This window comes from Chlorocebus sabaeus, chromosome 13 (genome assembly GCF_047675955.1).
Source record: "Chlorocebus sabaeus isolate Y175 chromosome 13, mChlSab1.0.hap1, whole genome shotgun sequence".
Taxonomy (NCBI): domain Eukaryota; kingdom Metazoa; phylum Chordata; class Mammalia; order Primates; family Cercopithecidae; genus Chlorocebus; species Chlorocebus sabaeus.
The window spans coordinates 21,378,527-21,399,287 of record NC_132916.1 but is presented as its reverse complement, the minus strand read 5'-3'; the positions used below and the strand labels follow the sequence as shown (position 1 = coordinate 21,399,287).

Genomic DNA, 20,761 nt, shown 5'->3' with positions numbered 1-20,761 from the left:
AGGTTCACACCCATAATTATCTCCTTCCTTCCAGGCTTAAGGGTCCCTCCCTTCTCAAGTTCAAGACCTGACCCCTGCCCAGCTCCCTCTTGCCTTTCAGGACTCTGTGTCTGTTGTCAATATTGTATCATCAGGACTCTTCACTGTTCCTGGTACCTGGGAAATGCTCTCAGCGTTTACCAGCCAAATGGATGCCCCTCCTCCCTACACCTTCAATTTCACTCTCTTTCCTTATTTACAAATATGCTTAATGCACTTGCATCCTTAAACAAACAAAATCCCTCCTTCACCTCTGGATTTCCTCTTCTAACTACTCAGCCAAACTCCCCTCTTCCTTCCTTTCTTTCCTTCTTAATCGCCTTTATTCTTCCTAAAGCCAAAATGCTTATTAATTTATAGTGAAAAAATGAGGCTGTTACATGAACTAAAATATGGGTACAACTAAAAACAGCACATTCTCTCCCTATATGTATACAGGAAGCCAGATTCTTAATTGGAAAGTTGTCTGAGAAGCTCAGATTCGGGAATTGAAGTTTAGATAATACGCTTTTTCATTAGTATTAGACTAAGACGGGCTTTATCCTAACTTTTTGCCAAGGTAATCTGTACCTGGGGTTTCTGTTTCCTCACGTTTCTATCATACCTTAAACTACTGTATTCTAGTTTCCACCTTCTTCCAATCCCCTGAAACTGCTTTCACTAAAATTTTCCCAAGTAAAAAATGCAGTGGAAATATTTTGGACCTTAATATCCCTGTAGTATTGAACAGCTCTCACTGCACCTTCTTTTTCGGTTTTGGTTTCTGTGACACTCCTCCTCCTCCTCTGACCCCGGCCATTCCACATTCTCAGGCTCCTTCCTTAGTACCTGCTAACCCTGCACCCTCCTTGCTACTGTTTCCCAAACTTCTGCCCTTAACTCCTCTCCAGACAAACTCTTATCCATCTCTCTTGTCACACTCTCTGCCTCCTCCTCCTATTATCTCACTTACATTTGCTCTGAGAAACCAAAGGCAAGATCTTCTCTCTGAGTCTGAAGAGGGGGTTCTGAGGAAAGTGAAGAAGCTCCAGCCAGTGAAGGAAAGGCACGAGAGAGCAGCAGTAGGGTATAGAGGGGGCTGAGAGTGCCACTGTGCGTGATGTGCTGAGAATATACCCATATCAAGCCTTCCTGCTGATTGTCCTCCTCCCACAGGCGGAGCCGTCTAGGTACAGACACAGACCAAGCAGATCACTGGGTCTGTCAAACACTGCATGTTTCCCAGAGGACAAGATAATTATTGAAGTGATTGGACCATGAAGTTCAACTATGAGGACCGGGAGGAGTTAATGGATAATAGAAAGTAGCCAATGGACCGGAAGCTAAGTTAGGCACCTTCAGGGTTAAAATAATTCCTCAATTATTTTAGGTGCTACCTTTCATGCCTTCTGCAATAGTCACTCCCTGCTTTGCACTACTTTTGTACCTTGGAAAGACTTCTGCTGTCACCCTCTAATTACCTGTTTGAAAGTCTGTTCCCTCTACTATGTGCTACTTTAATGCTCCAGCACTATCCCAGAACAGGACTTGGAGAGGTTAGGAACTTTAGCTCAGCATCTCATGATGGATAAAAAATGCAGCACAAGTTTTTTGTGTGTGTGACCACAGTCTGTGGTCTCAGTGCACCACAACTCAGCCTCTGCTATGCCTGCTTTTAGTTCCCAATATTTTGTCCACAATTCTTTTTTTTTTTTTTTTTTTTTTTTTTTTGAGATACAGGTTCGCTCTTCTTGCCCAGGCTGGAGTGCAGTGGTATGACCTTGGCTCACTGCAGCCTCCACCTCCCGGGTTCAAGCAAGTCTCCTGTCTCAGCCTCCCAAGCAGCTGGGATTACAGGCACCTGCCACCACGCCTGGCTAATTTTTGTATTTTTAGTAGGGATGGGGTTTCACCATGCTGGCCAGGCTGGTCTTGAACTCCTGACCTCAGGCGATCCACCCTCCTCTGCCTCCCAAAGTGCTGGGATTACAGGTGTGAGCCACAGCACCCGGCTTTGTCTACAGTTCTCAAGATGTAAGTAAAACAATATCTGCATAAAGATAAGGCAATTATATTTTTAAATGTTAATAAAATTTTACATTATTTTAATTAATACTAGAAAAACCCAAGTCCTATTAGTAGCTTTGAATAAATTAAAGTTATTTAAAATGGGGCAATGCAAACTTCATATAAATTTAATCAAGATGAAAATACACATAGCTTCTAGGGAGTTAAAGAAGGTTTAACAAATGTCCTTTCATTAACGAAATATCTGAAAAATTATTTGATTGCCAGCTCCTAGAGGGCAGGAAGTATGTTTGCTAAATGAATATCATGTATCTGTGACTCAGCACTATCCTTTACAAGGGTGTGACATTCACCAAGAGAATCAAGAAAGCACTTAATATTGCTTTTGAGTAAATGCAGTAACATTTGTCTTATTTTTATAGTTTTAAAGCACTAACTTTGCAGTTAGCCTCTTATTTTGTTATCATTTGATGAAAATGAAAAAAATAAGCTGTTCTTCAAGATGAGCTCAGTATTAATTTTCCCTCACACACACAAAAAGGTTCTTTTTAGTAGTTCACAAAGTATACCTTCCAACAGAGAGCATATATTTTAAAAATACAGCTGTAGGATATTTAAGTGCTTATTTTACTTTGATACTGTGAATTTCAAATCAGAATGGTATGGAACACTTGTGAATTGGGTCACAATGTCAAACGCTACAGGAGCCTGTAAAATTCGACTCTAACATCTTTAATTAAATGCTAATGGATATGTACATACAGCATGATTTTCTGAATTCCTTTCTGCTTGTCATACTTTAAAAACTATAAACAGGTTTCAAGATTTCCTGACCCCAAAATGGACTGAAACGGGGGAGAGGTGTGGAGAGGGAATGAGCATGCTGGAAATGTCAAGTCTCTAAAGAAATATTCATTCTGTGTTCTAGAGAACAGAACCAAGACCCTAAAATCCACCTTCTATTAATCCATACTACCCCCACCTCAGGCAAAGTTTGCAAAATACCAGAAGGATGCCCCCATCAATTAAATTGGAAATACATGATTATTTGGTAAAGGATAAGGAATAGCCTCAAACATTTGCATCTGCTCCAATAAATCAGGTTACACTCCCAACTCAGTGATAGGCAGGGTGAACTATACCTGTATTTTTGTTAAGGGGCCCATTAGCAAATCTAGTCACCCCTCCCTATTCATGGTTAGATTCACAATTGATTTATTATAAGCTGGGCCTGAGGAAAGAGGCAGACGACTGAAGGCATTAGAAATGTCACTGGCGATTTCCTCTTCTTTCCAATTAAAGGTATTGTACTGTACACAGCAAAGTGAGTTTCTCATCTCAAGTACACAGTAGGGAGAAACAAACCTGAGAAAATTGTGATTGTTTTCATTAAGTATGGTTAACACAGGCAGCATATATTAGTGCAAAACAAGAACAAAGAAAATGTATTTCCTTTCACAGTAGGAGAAAAACAAAGTGAGACAGCAATAAGGATCTGTAATAAGTTGATAGATTTAATAAAATGGAAAAGGAAACATGTAGACCCATATTGAAAGGGAAGTCAACTTGATACCAGGACAACGGATCTAGCGAGTCTAAGAGGAGCTTCTGTGCTTTCTTAAGGCCTCACTAAAGAAGGTATTAAATCATGATATCTTTAAGACTATGTAAGGGAAAACCCAGCATGCTTTTACAAGCTAGGTTTACAGCCAAAACACAAGGAATATTTATTCAAATATTTACGAGAAATTCATACAAAACTTAGAAAATGCAGTGCAAAATTTAGGAATACAGTATTTTAATAATATGTGAAACTAAATGAGTCAATGGAAGGCATCTCAATGGGAGAAAACATAAATGGCATTGATTTCATAAACCCATCGTTGTTTTGCCATCCAAGACAAGTACAGATCTGTTCCTTCTATTAGCAAAGACTTATTTGCTGCCTAGCTTGAAATTTCTTCAGCACAGCTAAAATAATATAGTCCTGGTGGTTATTAACTCCTGAAATATATATTTAAAGAAAAAGGAACAGTAATTAGATAAATGAGGTTTTAATTTAAATATATCTACACATACTAACATACATACTTGTTTCTAATGTTTCTTTGGTATAGAGCCAGTAAATGTTGGATCCTCTTCATCTATCTGCTTCCTTAGTCCTAGTCTTCACTTCATTCATTAATTTATTGAGCACTTAAACTCTGATGTGAGCTAGGTTCTGTCAATAAAAATCAGTGAGTTGCCAATAACTGAGGCACCACTCAGAGAAGCTGAGCCTGTGACTGTCTTCCTGGTTATTGAGGACAGCAGAAGAACAAACAGTCAAAGTCCAAATGAATTTAGTTTAAAGAAGTGCAAGGGAGAATTTTGTCAGAGCAGGTGTTAGAACACTAGAGATGATTATTGAGGAAAGCTGAGAAGCCTTTGCAGGTGTACTTAAAGGTAATGATTTCTTCTAAGTACAAACATCAGGATTATTCTTAATATTTAAGTTTTTTACCCTTTCTATTCCTCTTAGTGCTTGATGACATAGAAATCCAACAAGCTCCATTTGGGTTACAATACGAGTATCTTCCAATTGGGAGAAAATTCAGCTTTCTTCCTGATAGAAAAACCTTTCAAAGGAGAACACTTGGGGCCCTTCTCAAAACTAAGATTGAAAACACAGGTTGATAATGTGATGTTGATAGCCATATGCCTCACAGACTCCTTCTGTATAAGCAAAAAGGCAGCCCAGAGGGGTGTGAAGGGTCTGTGGGTGTGGAGAAAACAAGATTGGCAAGGAGTAGTTAACTGTGGATTCTGGGTTGTGGGTAGATGGGGTTGATTATTCTAGTCTCCCTACTCTTTCCATAATCAAAAGGTTTTCAAGAGATGAAAGGTAAACTAGAGCTCAAACTGTACCATCAGTAAAAATGGGAGAGTAAATTGGAATGAAGGGTTAGAATGGCACAAGTAATTACCATTCACAGATAATTTTTAAAATTTTTTTTGTTTTAGGCTGGGCACAGCAGCTCACGCCTGTAATCCCAACACTTTGGGAGGCCAAGACTGGTGGATTGCTTGAGCTCAAGAGTTCGAGGGCAGCCTGGGCAATGTAGTGAAACCCTGTCTTGACAAAAAATACAAAAATTAGCTGGGTGTGGTGCTGGACTCCTGTAGTCCCAGCTGTTTGGGAGACTCAGGTGGGAGGATCACTTGAGCCTGAGAGGTGGAGGTTGCAATGATTCGAGACAGCACCACTGCACTCCAGCCTGGGTAACAGAGTGAGACCCTATCTGAAACAACAACAACTTTGTTTTGTTAACTTAAATCCCCTCCCTCAATGCACAGCATAGTGATTATTTGGATATATACCTATTGCTATACCCAGAAAAATTGATTAACTGGGCTTTTACTTCTCTTGCCTTGTCTTTGATGAAATGGCTCTAGTCAGGCAGCCAGGGGTGAAAGAAAAAGCAAAGGATCTAGATAAACCACAAGCTGTGCAATACAATCCATGAATAATCAAGAGCTGACAGGAGAAGGTCTGGTAGAAAAAAACAGTTGTGATGGACCAACAATTTCCACCTTGAATTTTTATTCCATTAATCACTCAGAAAGTCACAGAAAGTCGCATTATTTCCAATCACATTGCTCTCTAGAGTAGGTGCTCAATAAATGAATGTTAATTAGCTAAAATGGCACGCTTGTTTCAATCTTTCAATTACACATGGCCACACTATTCAAGCTTGACTTTTAAATGTATACCACAGTGAAAGTGTGTTTTGATAAATCCAACGTGAGGTGTGTTCTACCTGATATCCAAAGAAGACCATCAGCCACATATCCAGCATGGCATGAAAGGGATCTGTCAAAGGACTGAACAAAAGTCCATTTGTTCTTCTTGGGGCAATATCGCTCAACTGTAGGCAGAACCTGGCGCAGTTCATTTCTGCCCCCAACTGCATAGAGGTATTCCTCCATGGCACCCAGCACAAAATGCTCCCGGCAGTTTTTCATGGGTGCTATCTCTGCCCAGGAATTACTGCGGGGGTCATAGCGACAGGCAGTCCTCACGGCACACGTCCGGCCACTGGCATGCTCAACTTCCCCTCCAGCCACAAACAGGAAGTCCCCCATGACTGCCACACAATGGTGGCTCCTTCCCACAGGCATGGGAGCCAGCTCACTCCAGTTGGCAATGGCAGCTATGAGAGCATTCTCCTGATCAACGGGATTGAAGTACCGAAGTTCCTTGACCTTGCAGACCTCGCGCTTTTTCCCACCAATGATATACAGAGTGTCTGACTGGAACCGTGGTTTGGTCCTGCGAGTCTGCCAGACGGGCTGTGCATAGATGCTCTGGTGGTATTCCAGGGCCTCGTTGACAAGGGCTGTTGCAGTCTCACTTGCTTGGACAAGGGGGTGGGACAAGGCAACTGTATGGAGAGTATCCACATCCATTAGGCCAAAGCGGATGTACTGCAGGAGCTCGTCCATGTGCTGGTAGTGGCAGTTGTGTTCCAACCACCTCACAGCTAGCTGAAACAGAGGGAAGCGACATGAGAAGAGATACAAAGGTAAGAAAGAAAGAGAGAAAGCAACAGCATATAGGTAGGTTACCTGTATTCTTCCAGGCAGGGAATAATACAGACTTTCTTACAAACAATATAACTGGAATATTTTGATGCCCAGATGAGTAACTTTTTTTTCTGTATCAGCAAAGACACAAAAGAACTCAAGACATTGCTGTAGGGGTAACAAACAATGTGAAGCAACACTGACGGGGGCTTCAGATATCATTTGGGGTGAACAATAATTGATTTTCAAAGAACGAGAATACTGTTGTGAAACAGCCTGTTCCCTTATGTTTCATGCATGAGAGGCTCAGTACACCCCACCACCAGGAAATGTCAATGGTGGGCAGTGTCATCATAGCTCAAGTAATATATGTCAACCCATAAGCCAAGGTGCTGTATCAATATGAGTAACGTAAGAAAATGTGTGATCATCTGAGACCACAGGGTGTACTTGAGAGAAAATCAATATAACACTAGTAGAATGATTTAGAAAGAAAAAAGACTCCCCCTCCCACCCCACATTCCTTTAGTAGGTATAACAGTCAGGAAGCAATAAAAGAAAGAGTAAGATTCTAACCTATTAATTTTTTTCCCTCAATTAATTTTTACCTTGAAGACAGCTGTTATTTGCACATGTAAGATATTGACAATTTGTTAGTCATTTTCACAAAAACAGAATATAGAGATCATCTTTGCATTATGTGCATAATAGCAGAATGTAATCCTAACCTTTTTATTCCTTTCAGATCTCTTTTAAGAAGGAAAGGAGTTATAACATTTTGATATCAGCAGTGAGAATTTCTTAAAACTAAAGAAGGTATATTGTCATAAATAATAAAAATTATTGTTTAATTTTATTTATAATAAAATCATATAAATAAAATTACACATTTATTATTAAATAATAAAAAATTATTGTTAATTTTGTTATGACAATGTACTGCTTTAGTTTTAAGAAATTCTTTTTTTTAATTAAAAAAAAATCATCAGGGCCAGGCACAGTAGTTCATGCCTGTAATCCCAGCACTTTGGAAGGCCGAGGCAGATGGATCACGAGGTCAAGGGTTTGAGACCAGCCTGGCCAACATGGTGAAACCCTGTCTGTACTAAGAATACAAAAATTAGCCGGGCGTGGTGGCACATGCCTGTAGTTCCAGCTACTTGGGAGGCTAAGGCAGGAAAATTGCTTGAACCTGGGAGGTGAAGATTGCAGTGAGCTGAGATTGCATCACTGTACTCCAGCCTGGGCGACAGAGCAAGACTCCATCTCAGGGGAAAAAAAAAATCATCAACGAAAAAAGCACAGTTCATTTGTGGAGCACCTAAATTATTTTAATTAGTGTGACTTAATAGTTACATTTGGCAAACCTTCCCAGACACCAGCATAATGAAGTATATCTAACATCTCAGTCAACGTATTTGATATGAATTATTCTTAGCAGCACTTAAAGTAGATTTCCCAGACAATGTGAATGTGAGTCTGAAGGAATTAGCAGAAAAAAATGAAGCAAAGAAAGAGAATATTAAATAATTTTGATAGGGGCAGGAGGCAGGAAATTCTGGGAAGAAGGTGGGTCCCAGTGAGGGTCCCACCCTCAAGCCTGCCACCGCAGCCCAAAGTGAGAACATACATTCCTGTTTTATGCTCGAATGTTGACTTTTCCAAAACCACCCATGACCCACCCCACCCCCCATCCTGTACCCATAAAAACCCCTGACCCAGCCAGCAGAGGGGAGAAGCAGTTGAACATCAAGGGGAGAAGCAGCAGCTAGATGTCAGAGACTACAGTTGGAGAGAAGTGGCTTGACTTCAGAGGGATGGCTTGACAGAATAGCTTCAGAGAGGAGTCTGGTGGGTGATGGCCAGACTTCAGGGGAAGATTACCTTCCCACCCCATCCCCTTTCCAGCTCCCCTTTCTGCTGAGAGCCACTTTCACTGGCAATAAAATCCCCCACAATTACCATCTTCAACTTGTTTGTGTGACTTCATTCCTCCTGAATGCCAGACAAGAACTCAGGTGCCAAAAGGGTGACCTTCCACTGAGTTGTTAATATTTAAGCCACCCACAGATGGCAAAGATAAAAGAGGGCAGACTGTAACACTCCTTCTAGGGCTTTGGGGGCTACAGGCACTCCCCACTAAATGCTGCAGTGGGGCCTGCACGGAGTTTTGCTCCTGCCAGTGCCCAAAAGCACTTGCCAGGTCCTGCACCCACTCACCTGCATGTTCCCTCCCATGAGGGGTTGGGTGCAGCTGGTTCGAGTGAGTGAAGTTCACCTCTGCTGGCGCTGAAGCAGCTGGCTAGCTCCAGCACTCACATTCCAGTTCCCGCCCATGAAGGGGTCAGGGAAACTGGGGGCCCGCCCAGGATCTTCCTCTGGGAACCTGCCTAGGATACATCAGAAGGGTGAGTAAAATGCAGATCTGTCTCTTATTGTCCTCAGACTTTCCTCTGAGCTATGACCCTTGCAGAGGACAGGATGCAACCCTGCCATCTCTCTCTTTCCTTCAGGTGAAAGGAATGTTGGCTCTATTTCCCTTCATGGAGGTTTAGTCACCATGTGGGACCAGAATAAAGTCCTGGGGCAACTGAAGGCATCGGGCCAAGGCCACTCCTCAGTGTTGCTGGAAGGTCCCTGGACTGGACCCAGTCCCAGATTTAATGGGTGGTTGGCTAAGAACCCCACCTCCAGACTTTTCTGTGGTATCTTTCATTTCTTCTTTTATGGTTTGAAATGGCTCCTATCTGTTATTTTATAATGGTAAGGGTTTTGCTACAAACTGCAGAAATGTTACTAAGGAGAATGAGCATTTGGCCCAGCAATCAGATAAGCAATTCAGAACAATATGATTTCCATCTCTTCTTAGAGGCGCCACAACCACCCCCACACCAACAGCAGGAGGTGCCTGTTTTGAGTTTGCCCCTGCCAGCGCCGAAATAGCCAGCTAGCTCCATCACCTGTGCTCCAGTTCCCGCCTGCAAAGATGTCAAGGAAAATATCCTGCTTCAATTTTATTGTGCTTTGCTTCCTTTTTGAACCATGGAATCAGGATTCTGGACTTCCCTGTTCATATGATAGATTTCACTAGTGGATGCGGGGGAAGTGTACTGAGGGAGGGAAAAGGAAATGTCGTATTCTCAGACCACTGCTCCTTGGCAAACACAAACTGGGTTTTCATCCTAGTGAAAAGAATCACTAAACTCTCTAAGGCGCTGGATGATTTCGGACATTCAGAGTTTCTGCATCTATTTGAAAAAGGGTTCCAAAAGTCGAGATGAATTTGGGGCTTGTCTTTTTTGTTTTCTGAATCAAGTGAATGTGGAAGTGAATTCACTTCTGCAATGTAATGGATTGCATCTCTTAATGAGTGACAGACTGAGAGAAATGAAAAAGGAATGTCGCTAGGTGCCAAGGAGGCAGACACGGTAGAGGTCAGACAAGCGATACGCTCTAGATGCTTTTATAGAAGGTAGCATTTTTAACTAAATAAGGTACCAACCTGACAAAAAAAATTATCTATGTATGGTAATATCTGCAATAATCAAAGATATTGCAAAAGAAATGAGTGATATGGAAAAATGGTACTCATCAATCACCAGGTCTCTGCCAGAAGTGGAGACAGTTCCCACATGCCACACCCTAGATTTTCTCTACCCTAATCTTGGAATTTTCAAGAGATGGGGTTCCAATTATTTCTAGTGATACTGTTCAGCAACTTGATAAATAATTTTCCACTCTTTGCCCGCAGTTTTGCAAAAGTTATCGGGGATAAAGTCATCCGGCTCAAGGTCATTTCTTAGGCACCAGGTAAAATTTTCTGAAATATAATATTTGCTATTGTTCCTAATTTAATCAAGTAATTCTAGCTGATATTGCTTCGCTCTGCAACCAATTTCTTGGCATTCTTATATCCTTACAGTTCTGCATCTTTCATACAGATACTATGGGAAACAGCACTAGAGACATTAGATAAATATCCATGTCTCCATAGGCTCTTTTTATAGCATAGTGCTGCCCATTTAATTATTTTTCTCTCTCCTCATAAATCAGTTCTTCCTATGCCATAATCAATCTTCTAGCCCATCTCTGAACACCCTCCGGTTTATCTTTCTAGCAAACAGTGTTACTAACTGCGTGAGAAGCACACAAGCCTCAACTATGCTATGCTTTTAAGAAAATCTCTAAAGAATAAAATTGGCCATGGAACAGTGACCACTGTGATCTATTACTGATTAATTTCTGGTTTGTGGTCTACTATCATCCCACATCACATGTGTCGTGATGTTTTCTATGTTCAATTTCTCTAAATACTATGTATTACAGAATATTTTTTGCGTAACTATTAGTTTGCATTTTCTGAAGTATTTTTATCTTATTTCTTTCCAACATTTCTAACTTCTCATAGATTTCATATAACTTTCAACTTTTATCATTTATTAATATTTTCAGACTATACACATCATTCCTACTTGTTGGGTTTATATTTGTTCCAGATCAAAGGTGAATCTAATTTACAACTAACTGTCTTGTCGCCAACCACAAACTTAACATGTACACAAATTACACGGGGGTTTCTGGTCAAAATCGAGGCTCTGATTCAGTAGGTGGGGGACTGGAGGATGAGGAGTCTGCACTTCCAACAAGCTCCTCGTTGCATATGCCACTGGCCCATGTACCACACTTTGAATAGGAAGGCTTTGGACAGATTTCCATTCATAATAGTATTCTCCCATCAGGCTGTCATGAATTTAGTTACTCTAGGAAGCTGTATATATTAACTGTTCCATCCACTATGGTAAATTACTGCCTTATCAGAGAAAATTCACTCCTTTTTTTTTAATTTAAGCAGGTATAAATCCAATGAAGTTGAAGTAATGCTTAGGTTATGATATAGGATACTTAATTAGCTTAATATTACAGATGAGGTAGCATTTTTTGAGACCTTGGTTCTATACAGTCTATAAATCGATGGCTGATTCTGATAACATAAAGTAAGTCATAGAAACACTCTGCATTTTTGCTTTTGCAATAATAAACACATAAATGTAAAAGTGTTACTGTGCTCTGTTTTTACATTCATAAGAATCTAAAGGAAAAACCCCACTGACATCACAGATAACTCTTGTTTATTCAAATAATAATTTAAAAATGACAAAGAAAATTCAAAACAATGGGCCACTTCAAAATCACCTCTGTGTTGTGAACCTCATCTGACACTATTCACTGCCCTGCTGGTGGAGGGAATCCTGGAGCCCATTTAAGGAGCTTAGAGACTACAGCAAGAAGAAAGCTGATTTATCATTGGGGCATCATAGAACCCAAAGACAACAGAGTTAGCTTTGTGGTATATTTTGGTGCTTAAGCTTGAAAAAGATTATTCTTGGAACTGGTGGCTTTTAAAATAATGACATTACACTGAGAAAGCACAACTCAGCGTAAGCTGAATCCTATTCTATCTTATTTATTCTGGCATGCTGAAATCCCCATCACCCTAAATTCTAGGATTTAATCGGGAAGAAAATGGAGCAGGCAGCCTTTTTGGTAGCCAAGCCAGCAAGAGTGGAAAAGAAACGACAGATTCAGTTTAGGAGGACATTACAAAAGAGTGTTTAGGAAACATGGCCATTAGGTAAGACAATTCCTAAACCACCTGCAACACAGCGGACGTTATTTCCACGTACAACAGGAGGTCTCTCAAGCACCCTGCCTGACCCAGTTCACCTGACCACAATGGAGAACTGTTCCTTCCTAAAAGGAACATTAACTACAGTCTAATCCAACTTCAACCCAACTGATCCTCAGATATTTGCTAAGAACAGCGCCTGACCCACAGTTTGCTATAAATATTTGTTGCATAAATGGAAAATCCTGTTTTTAGGCTATTTCTCACATTCTCTTAAACAAATAGTATCAATTTCTTTATTCACACAAACATACACACACATATTTATCTATCACAGGCTTCAGTTTTCTATTTTATTATCTCATCTTTATGGCTTTCTTATAAGGCCTTTATAAGCCCTCAAGGCTCCACACTGCAGCATTCAGTGCCCTAAACATAGATACATAAGCCCTTGTTGTCCTCCCTCACATGTTTGGTGTTGGCCACTTCTATTTGAGATTTTTGGCAAAGCAATAGGCACTGTAGTCTTTTAAACCTTCACATAACTTATAAAATATTTGAGCAAGAAGAAAGTTGAGTCCATTTGGCTCAAGCTTTTCAATTTTACAAATGGAATCAAATCCAGACAAGTTAACCAACTTAACCCAAGTCATACAGTGAATTAGCAGAAAAGCTAGAACTAGAAACTAAGTTTTTAACCTATACAATATATTTTTTATTATATCTACTTGTCATTATTTTTCCATCAATAATTATTTCAAGGGAAAATCCAGGCAAATGCACTAAGTCCAAACATAACGTCTATATTCAATAAATTAGAAAAATTCTGCTTTAAAAATAAGAATGCTTTGCTTCAAAATAGGTTGGCAGTATTTTTCAATGAGCCTCACTTATGGATTACTTCAGAAATAAAGACAATAGGTTTATGATACCAATTAAAGAGTTTGTAATTACAGAACAAATACTGAGGGGAAAGGACATGTCTGGAATCTTGAATTATTGCTTCACTTTTTATGAGAATATATATTTTACATTTATTTATTTATTTATTTTTGAGACAGGGTCTCACTCTGCTGCCCAGACTGGAGTGCAGGGGTGCGATCTTGGCTCACTAAAACCTCTGCCTCCCAGGCTCAAGCGATTCTCCTGCCTCAGCCTCCCGAATAGCTGGGATTACAAGCACCCGCCACTACCAGCCAGCTGATTTTTGTATTTTTAGTAGAGACAGGGTTTCACCATGTTGGCCAGGCTGGTCTCAAATTCCTGACCTCAAATGATCCATCTGCCTTGGCTTCCTAAAATGCTGGGATTACAGGTGTGAGCCACTGCACCCGGTCTATTTTTTAAATGTATTTTAATTCTAGATTATTTCCTGTTAACTAAAGTTGGCCCAAAAATATACAGAACAACTAATCCCTTCCCTAATCCCTTCCCTTTAGTTTTCTCAGCATATCTCTACTGATTGCTATTCTACAGAGTAGAATATATGCTATATAATCCTAAACATAATAGTATATAATCCTAAATGCTACAAATATTGCCCTAGTGCAATTAAAATATGGAATTTACTCATATGTATTTCAGAAATATATCAATTATATGAAAAAATGTTATATTCCTCACATTATCAAGTCCTCACATTGTGATTCTAATTCCTTTATTGTTCATGTGAAACACACTCAGCTAGAAGCTGCTATTTTGACATCTAAAATTCCCGTTCCTTTTAAAGAAGTGGATGTTTTGAATTCTGTTTGTATATATCCATATATATTATACACTATAACCCCAAAGGAATGCCAAAACAATGAAAATATTATTCTCAGATTTCCAGAAAATACATTAATTATGAAGTCATTCCAAATTCAAGAATAGACATCGCTGCACTCTTCCATAGAACTGTCTTTATATCTTCCAAATACATATAAATACAAGTGCCCTTAAAAAGCAGGTTCTCATCAGACGAATGATCAAATCTTTTAAGCAATGCTAACAAAGAATAAAGCCCTATGACATTGCCTTAAAGTAATAAGTATTTTTTTGTCTTAGTCTACAAATACTGTCTTTTACTTCATCATGAAGAGCTGAGTAAGCAATGACTAGTATTTTTGCTGATAGCCTTTATTCTGCTTCTTGACCAGGGGCAGCTATTATTGTCCTCCTATGTAAAATCTGGATGCAGACAGCTCTGCTGAATGTGCACACTGAGCCCTCCTCTTTGCAGAATCCCACGCTGTGAGGCACAAGTGTCCATATCCTTACCAGTCTTGTCATCCCATTGAGATACACCAGGGCACCAGTTTCCCCTCAGTGCACAAAAGGCAGCATAAATTCCACACTTCTTCAAATTCAGAAAAGACAAAGGAAGGGCACAGGAGCAAGTCAAAAACTCACTCCTGAACCTCCATCAAAGAGCAGGGCAAGTTGACGAGCTCTTGGGCAACAAGAAGTAGGAAGCCAGAAAAGCATGTTTTAATAGAATGGATGATGACACATTGTCGAATCTTTTCCTTTCGAAACAGAGTATCGAACATGCTCTTTATCTTCTAATTTATATTCTCAAAGGGAAGAGTTCAGTGATTGTTCTATATTAAAGTTCATTGTTTTATATGATATTTTATAACACTTTGAATTCCAATAAAGACAAAACTTTAGCATGTTACTGTTTTAATATTAGATACAGTTTCTTTAAAAATGTGATGTTTCCCTAATGCAAGTGAGCAAGTGTTGCGATTTGCCATGCAATACTACACAGAAGCTCACCTCTGTAACGTGAGTCATGTAAGGTGAAATAATGATGTAATAAACCAGAATAACAACTGCCATAGAGAGAAAAGTATATACTAATAAATAAATGCAACAGATCTTATAGTTACATTCTCTTCTTTGAGACCGAATGAAAAGTTTCAGTTCAAAAAGACAACTTTCCCATAAAATCCAAAATCACCAGAAACTAGGGACTCAGCATCAGAGCATTTTCCTTTACCAGAACAATGAAAATGTTACCATGGAGGAATATTAAAAATTATAACAGTGCTCACCTGAGTGCTATAATTAAAACTGTGTCAACATTTTCCTTGTAAAACAGATCTTTCAAGGGAGATTGCACATTAACCATTATAGCTGACTACAGACTTATGTAAGACGCATAGGCTATTTTTTCTTTTAAGAAATATATTTCAATGGAACCAAATCTGATGAGGCCCCGGGCTCATATACTGTAAGAAAAAATAAACCTGACAGATTTTTAAAGCAATATTCAGTTTATCACAGATGATAATAATACATTATTTCATTGTTCCTTTAAAATTCTGTGAAATTGAAAGATTGGTAAATGTTATTACGTTCACCTTTAACATATGATTTGTTCTCTGGTAATCATCTTTAAACATATTTTTTAAAGTACATACTTCAGAACTCCAAAAGCAAAAAGCCCTTGCAACTAAAGGTATCTCTTTCCCACAAATGGGGATAAACACATAGGACTGGAAGAATCACAACAAAAACTACCCTGAGACCTGCCACCTGTAAGTTCCAGATATTTAAGGGGGTGCACGAAAAGTGACCTGAGTTGTCCCTTTGCTCAATCTTATAACAATAACAAAAGAGGATTTGTTGAAAAGGTAAATTTTATATCAAGATGAAGAGAAAATCAAGATAGGATAAGAGGTGAAGTTAATAACCTATGATATCCTTTCTACCTGCAAGATTCAGCCACCAGTGTAAGCTGATCTTTGAAAAGCCAATATTAAAAGGGCAACGTGAATATATGGCTGATATTGGATCTGTTATTTGGCTTCTCATCTGTAAAATAAATTAGTTGATGAGAGAGTGTCCTCCTTCTTAGGATATATGTTACCTATGGATCCACCAAAAATCTTGTAAAGTAGAATTCTCTAATTTTCCTACAGGTGGTAGAGGCAACCAATATTAATCTAGTATCCAAGTCACAGGTTTCTGTAGCACAGATGGTTTTGATAAATCTCTTTTCAGAAAAACAAGGTGACTTTTTTTTTGTCTATAGCTCTGCTCGGCTGAAATGTCTGCGTGAATGTTTGCATGTGTGAAAGTGCACGTGCACGTGGGGCCACATGCAGAGAAGTGGGTTACATCATAGTTACTCTCCCTAGGACCAACTTTGATCAGATTATATTATGAAATTGAATAATAATACCGTCTCTTATAAAAATAAAATAAAATTTGTGCCAAATAATACAAATTTCAAATTTATTAAGGTGACCGCTTCAAGGTAATATTGGTTAGAATCCCAGAATAAGATCTTATACATGGCCGGGCGCGGTGGCTGATGCCTGTAATCCCAGCACTTTGGGAAGCCGAGATGGGCAGATAACGAGGTCAGGAGATTGAGACCATCCTGGCTAACACGGTGAAACCCTGTCTCTACTAAAAATACAAAAAAATTAGCCGGGCGTGGTGGCGGGCACCTATAGTCCCGGCTACTTCGGAGGCTGAGGCAGGAGAATGGCGTGAACCTGGGAGGTGGAGCTTGCAGTGAGCCGAGATAGCGCCACTGCACTCCAGCCTGGGTGACAGAGTGAGACTCCATCTAAAAAAAGAAAAAAGAAAAAAAAGAAATCTTATACATAAATTCAAGTTTTAGTAAATTGTTCACATACATTTTACCTCTGGACTGTCTTTAAATGTACCATTTCCTCCATGAGGGAATATAGTGGTATATTTATATTTATATATAATGGTATATTAATATTTATATATGTTTATATATAATGGTATATTTATATTTATCTCAAAGAGGTAAATATACCTTCATGATGGTGGAGGGTGGGAGGAGGGAGAGGAGCAGAAAAAATAACTGTTGGGTACTATGCTTAATATCTGGGTGATGAAATAATCTGTACAAACCCCCATGACATGAGTGTACCTATATAACAAACCTTCACGTGTACCCCCAAACCTAAAACTTATATGTATATATACCATTCCCATTCCATATCTAATATATACAAAACTTTTAAATGGCAAAAATGTCCTACAGGACAATAAAAAACAGTACCACCCTTGCCAATAATGTTGTAGGAAAAATGAAACCTCTTGGTCTCCTCATATTTGAGCAAAACACATGTACAGTTATAGAATAACACCCTATAATTTCCCTTCAATGGTTTGATCATAGTCTCTGAGCCAAAAGACAATATTCATCCATCTAGTCACTGATGGCTGGGATTGCATCAGAGCATTACTCAATGCTGGATTGATGACATGAGACCTCTAAATAAAATGGTAGCTCCTGCATATTTATATAACATGTCCTACTAGATATTGAAGGAACTTTGCATGTGGTCACTGAGATATTCAGTTTATATTGTTAGAACAACACTGGAAAATGAGAGAAAACCAATTTGATCAATAAAAGAAAACCCTTCTGTATCATATTGGCAACAGGGACTAGAGCGACCTTACGTGGGTCACAACTCCCCCCAATGTTTCCTAGCTACTGCATGCAATAGGGATGCATTACCAGGGTGAAGTCAGCTGAAATGGCCAGGGAAATCCTGATGCTTTTTTCTGTCACGAATTGGTATATGCTTATAGAGGTAAGTGTGACACAAGGAAAAGAATACAGGACTTGATGTCAAAAGACCTGTTTCTGCAACCTAATATACTTGTGCATTTATGAAAAACCAACATATTGATACTCAGTTTTATCAACATACTGATACTCTGTAAAATAAGTATGGTAATACCTATGTCATAGGGTTCTACAGAAGACTGAATGTGATAAGATATGTGAAGGTGCTGGGTAAACTGATATTTAGACAATGTACAGAATTTATATGATGGCAATATGCCTCCAAGAGATGAAGGTATTCCCCAATATAATTATCCTTTTGAATTCTTTTTTTTTTTTTTTTTGAGACGGAGTCTCGCTCTGTCTCCCAGGCTGGAGTGCAGTGGCACAATCTCGGCTCACTGCAAGCTCCACCTCCCAGGTTCATGCCATTCTCCTGCCTGAGCCTCCTGAGTAGCTGGAACTACAGGCGCCCGCCACCACGCCCGGCTGATTTTTTTGTATTTTTAGTAGAGACGGGGTTTCACAGTGTTAGCCAGGATGGTTTCGATCTCCTGACTTCGTGATCTGCCCGCCTTGACCTCCCAAAGTGCTGGGATTACAGGCGTGAGCCACCGCGCCTGGCCCTTTTTGAATTCTTGATAAAGCCATCACATGCAGACCATTTTAGTGCAATACAACATTGTATGTTAGTGATGTAAATTTTGAGAGATTGCTATCGTGATAAGAAATTTGCTACATAGTATTAAATACTTCACATATTTAAAGTGATAATAAAAGTATGGCAGCATGACAGATTATAAACTAGCTCTTATGATTAACCATATTTCACACAAACTCAGTAATTCTAATCCAGTAATTTAAGTTCTGTGACTTTGTTAAACTCAATGTTGGAGAAGCATGACGAAATGAATGAATGAATGGATGAATGAATGAATGAATGAAAAGGGAGAGACAGACTTAAACCCAGTTGTTTTTGTCACTACTCAACATATAAGTCACTTTCATTACTTGGTTTGGGTTTCCCATTACAAACACTTCTCAATTTCTTAAGTGTTCATTATGTCAGAAACTTGGTGACGAAGATTCTAATCAGTGTGTATCAACATTCTCGTTTGCCATTCACTTCCATTAATACCATAAAACTCGATGCTTATTCTTGATTTTGAGTGTCTTGATATGTTCCTGTAAAATATTCTAATGAAATTTGGAATTGTTGAGGGGAATCCTGCAAATCTGGAAGTTTAAGCCTTTTGTAGACAGATTTTTCAGAAACACACAAGAACCATCTTTCTATGTTGTCATTTCATTGGTGTTTTAAATGTTGCTGGCACATTTATACATTTTATGGTTAAAAAAACTGTTTAATTTGTAAACATGCCCTAGAGCATCCTGAGAGCATCAAGCCTTTGAATATTTCTTCATGAATTGATTCAAGAATAATGAGCTTGGCTGAATGCAGTGGCTCATGCCTGTAATCCCAGCACTTAGGGAGGCCGAAGTGGGAGGACTGACTGAGCCCAGAAGTTCAAGACTAACCTGGGCAAAATAGGGAGTCCCTGTCTCTACCAAAAGAAAAAAAAAGCAAAAAAAAAAAAAAAAAAAAAAAAAAAGCTGGGCTGCAGTGACACATGCCTATGGTCACAGCTACTTGGGAGTCTGAGGTGGAGGGATCACCTGGGCCTGGGAGTTTGAGGCTTCAGGAGGCCATGATTGTGTCACTGCATCCAGCCTGGGCTACAGAGCAAGACCATGTCTCAAAAAAAAAAAAAAAGAAAAGAAAGAAAAAAAGAATAATGAGCCAAGAGCACAAGAGCAGGTTCACTGGCAAATATGCTCACCATCTGAAATAAAATCTTTAATATTATGACCAAATGGACCTCAGGGGCTCAAGTAGCTGCCCCAGGTCACTGACACAGAGACAGTCAAATCCTTCAAGCGAGTGGTACTATGATGAGTTTAGATGTCCAGAAAGTACCCAAGTTGCATTTAAGGATTTAATGTTGGAAGCCTCCAAACAAAAACAAAAGAATAGTCAAAGGTAACTTTAAACATGTTTTAGAGCCATGGGGCGTAGAGATTGGCATGGGGGAACCCACAAACTGCAGCACAGGACTAAACACTGTCAGGGCCAGACTCTACTGTCAGGGGGATAGGACAAGGAGCACTGCCAGCCAGCTGGGGAAGGGGAGCCAGGGACTACACAGTCAGTGAGCTGCAAAGGATACACACAATGTGATGGCACCACTGACTACCTGTACTAGGTGAATTTCAGTCTGGCTACTGATGTTTAAAGAGCATACTTTGCGCTGCATTCTCTAACTTCATTTCATCATAGTATAAAAAACTAGGGAACTATGAATCCTCTATTTCTACTTTGCAACACCTGTGAGTACAGTACACATATTTTATATATATATATATTTATATATGTATTTTTTGAGATGGAGACTCACGCTGTCACCTAGGCTGGAGCACATTGGCACAATCTTGGTGCACTGCTACCTCCACCTCCTGGGTTCAAGCAATTCTCCTACCTCAGCCTGAGTAGCTGGGATTACAGGTGTGCACCACTGCGCCTTGCTAATTTTTGTATTTTCAGTAGAGATGGGATCTCACCATGTTGGCCAAGCTGGTCATACAAATAATATTTTTATCGAAGAAGATACACTCTTCACCACAGTGATCACAGATTTTTTTTTAATCCAAATAGAAATTTCAGAGAAGATTTGGGCCAATGCCCAGGTAGTCATATAAAAGGGTTTGGGTTACACAAGGATCATTACAAACAATAAATGTCAGATGGGTCTCAAAACAGAAATCAAGCATGTAAGGAATCAAAGCAGCCGAGAGAGGGGGACAGGGCTTAGTTCGGGTGGGAGAAGTGGCCTAGAGAGCCCAGCCTGCGGCAGTCATGCAAAGAAATCAGAGATGTAGAGACATGGCCCTGTGGTGGAGAACCAGCTGCCTGATAG

At 39.5% G+C, this 20,761-nt stretch overlaps 1 protein-coding gene across 9 annotated transcripts in view; it reads right to left on the bottom strand.

Moving 5' to 3' along the window:
• The window catches only part of KLHL32 (kelch like family member 32), a 242,603-nt gene that overhangs the window by 23,010 nt on the left and 198,832 nt on the right, over positions 1-20,761 (bottom strand). For 3 of the 9 annotated variants that reach the window (XM_008007533.3, XM_038001103.2, XM_008007534.3), the window contains one exon: positions 5,847-6,573. In XM_008007533.3, coding sequence (XP_008005724.1) covers positions 5,847-6,573 — 727 coding nt within the window. Of the gene's footprint in view, positions 1-5,612; positions 6,574-14,497; positions 14,577-20,761 lie in introns of those variants that run through there. The other 6 variants (XR_005241332.2, XM_073022359.1, XM_038001106.2 and 3 more) reach the window with 4 other exon arrangements.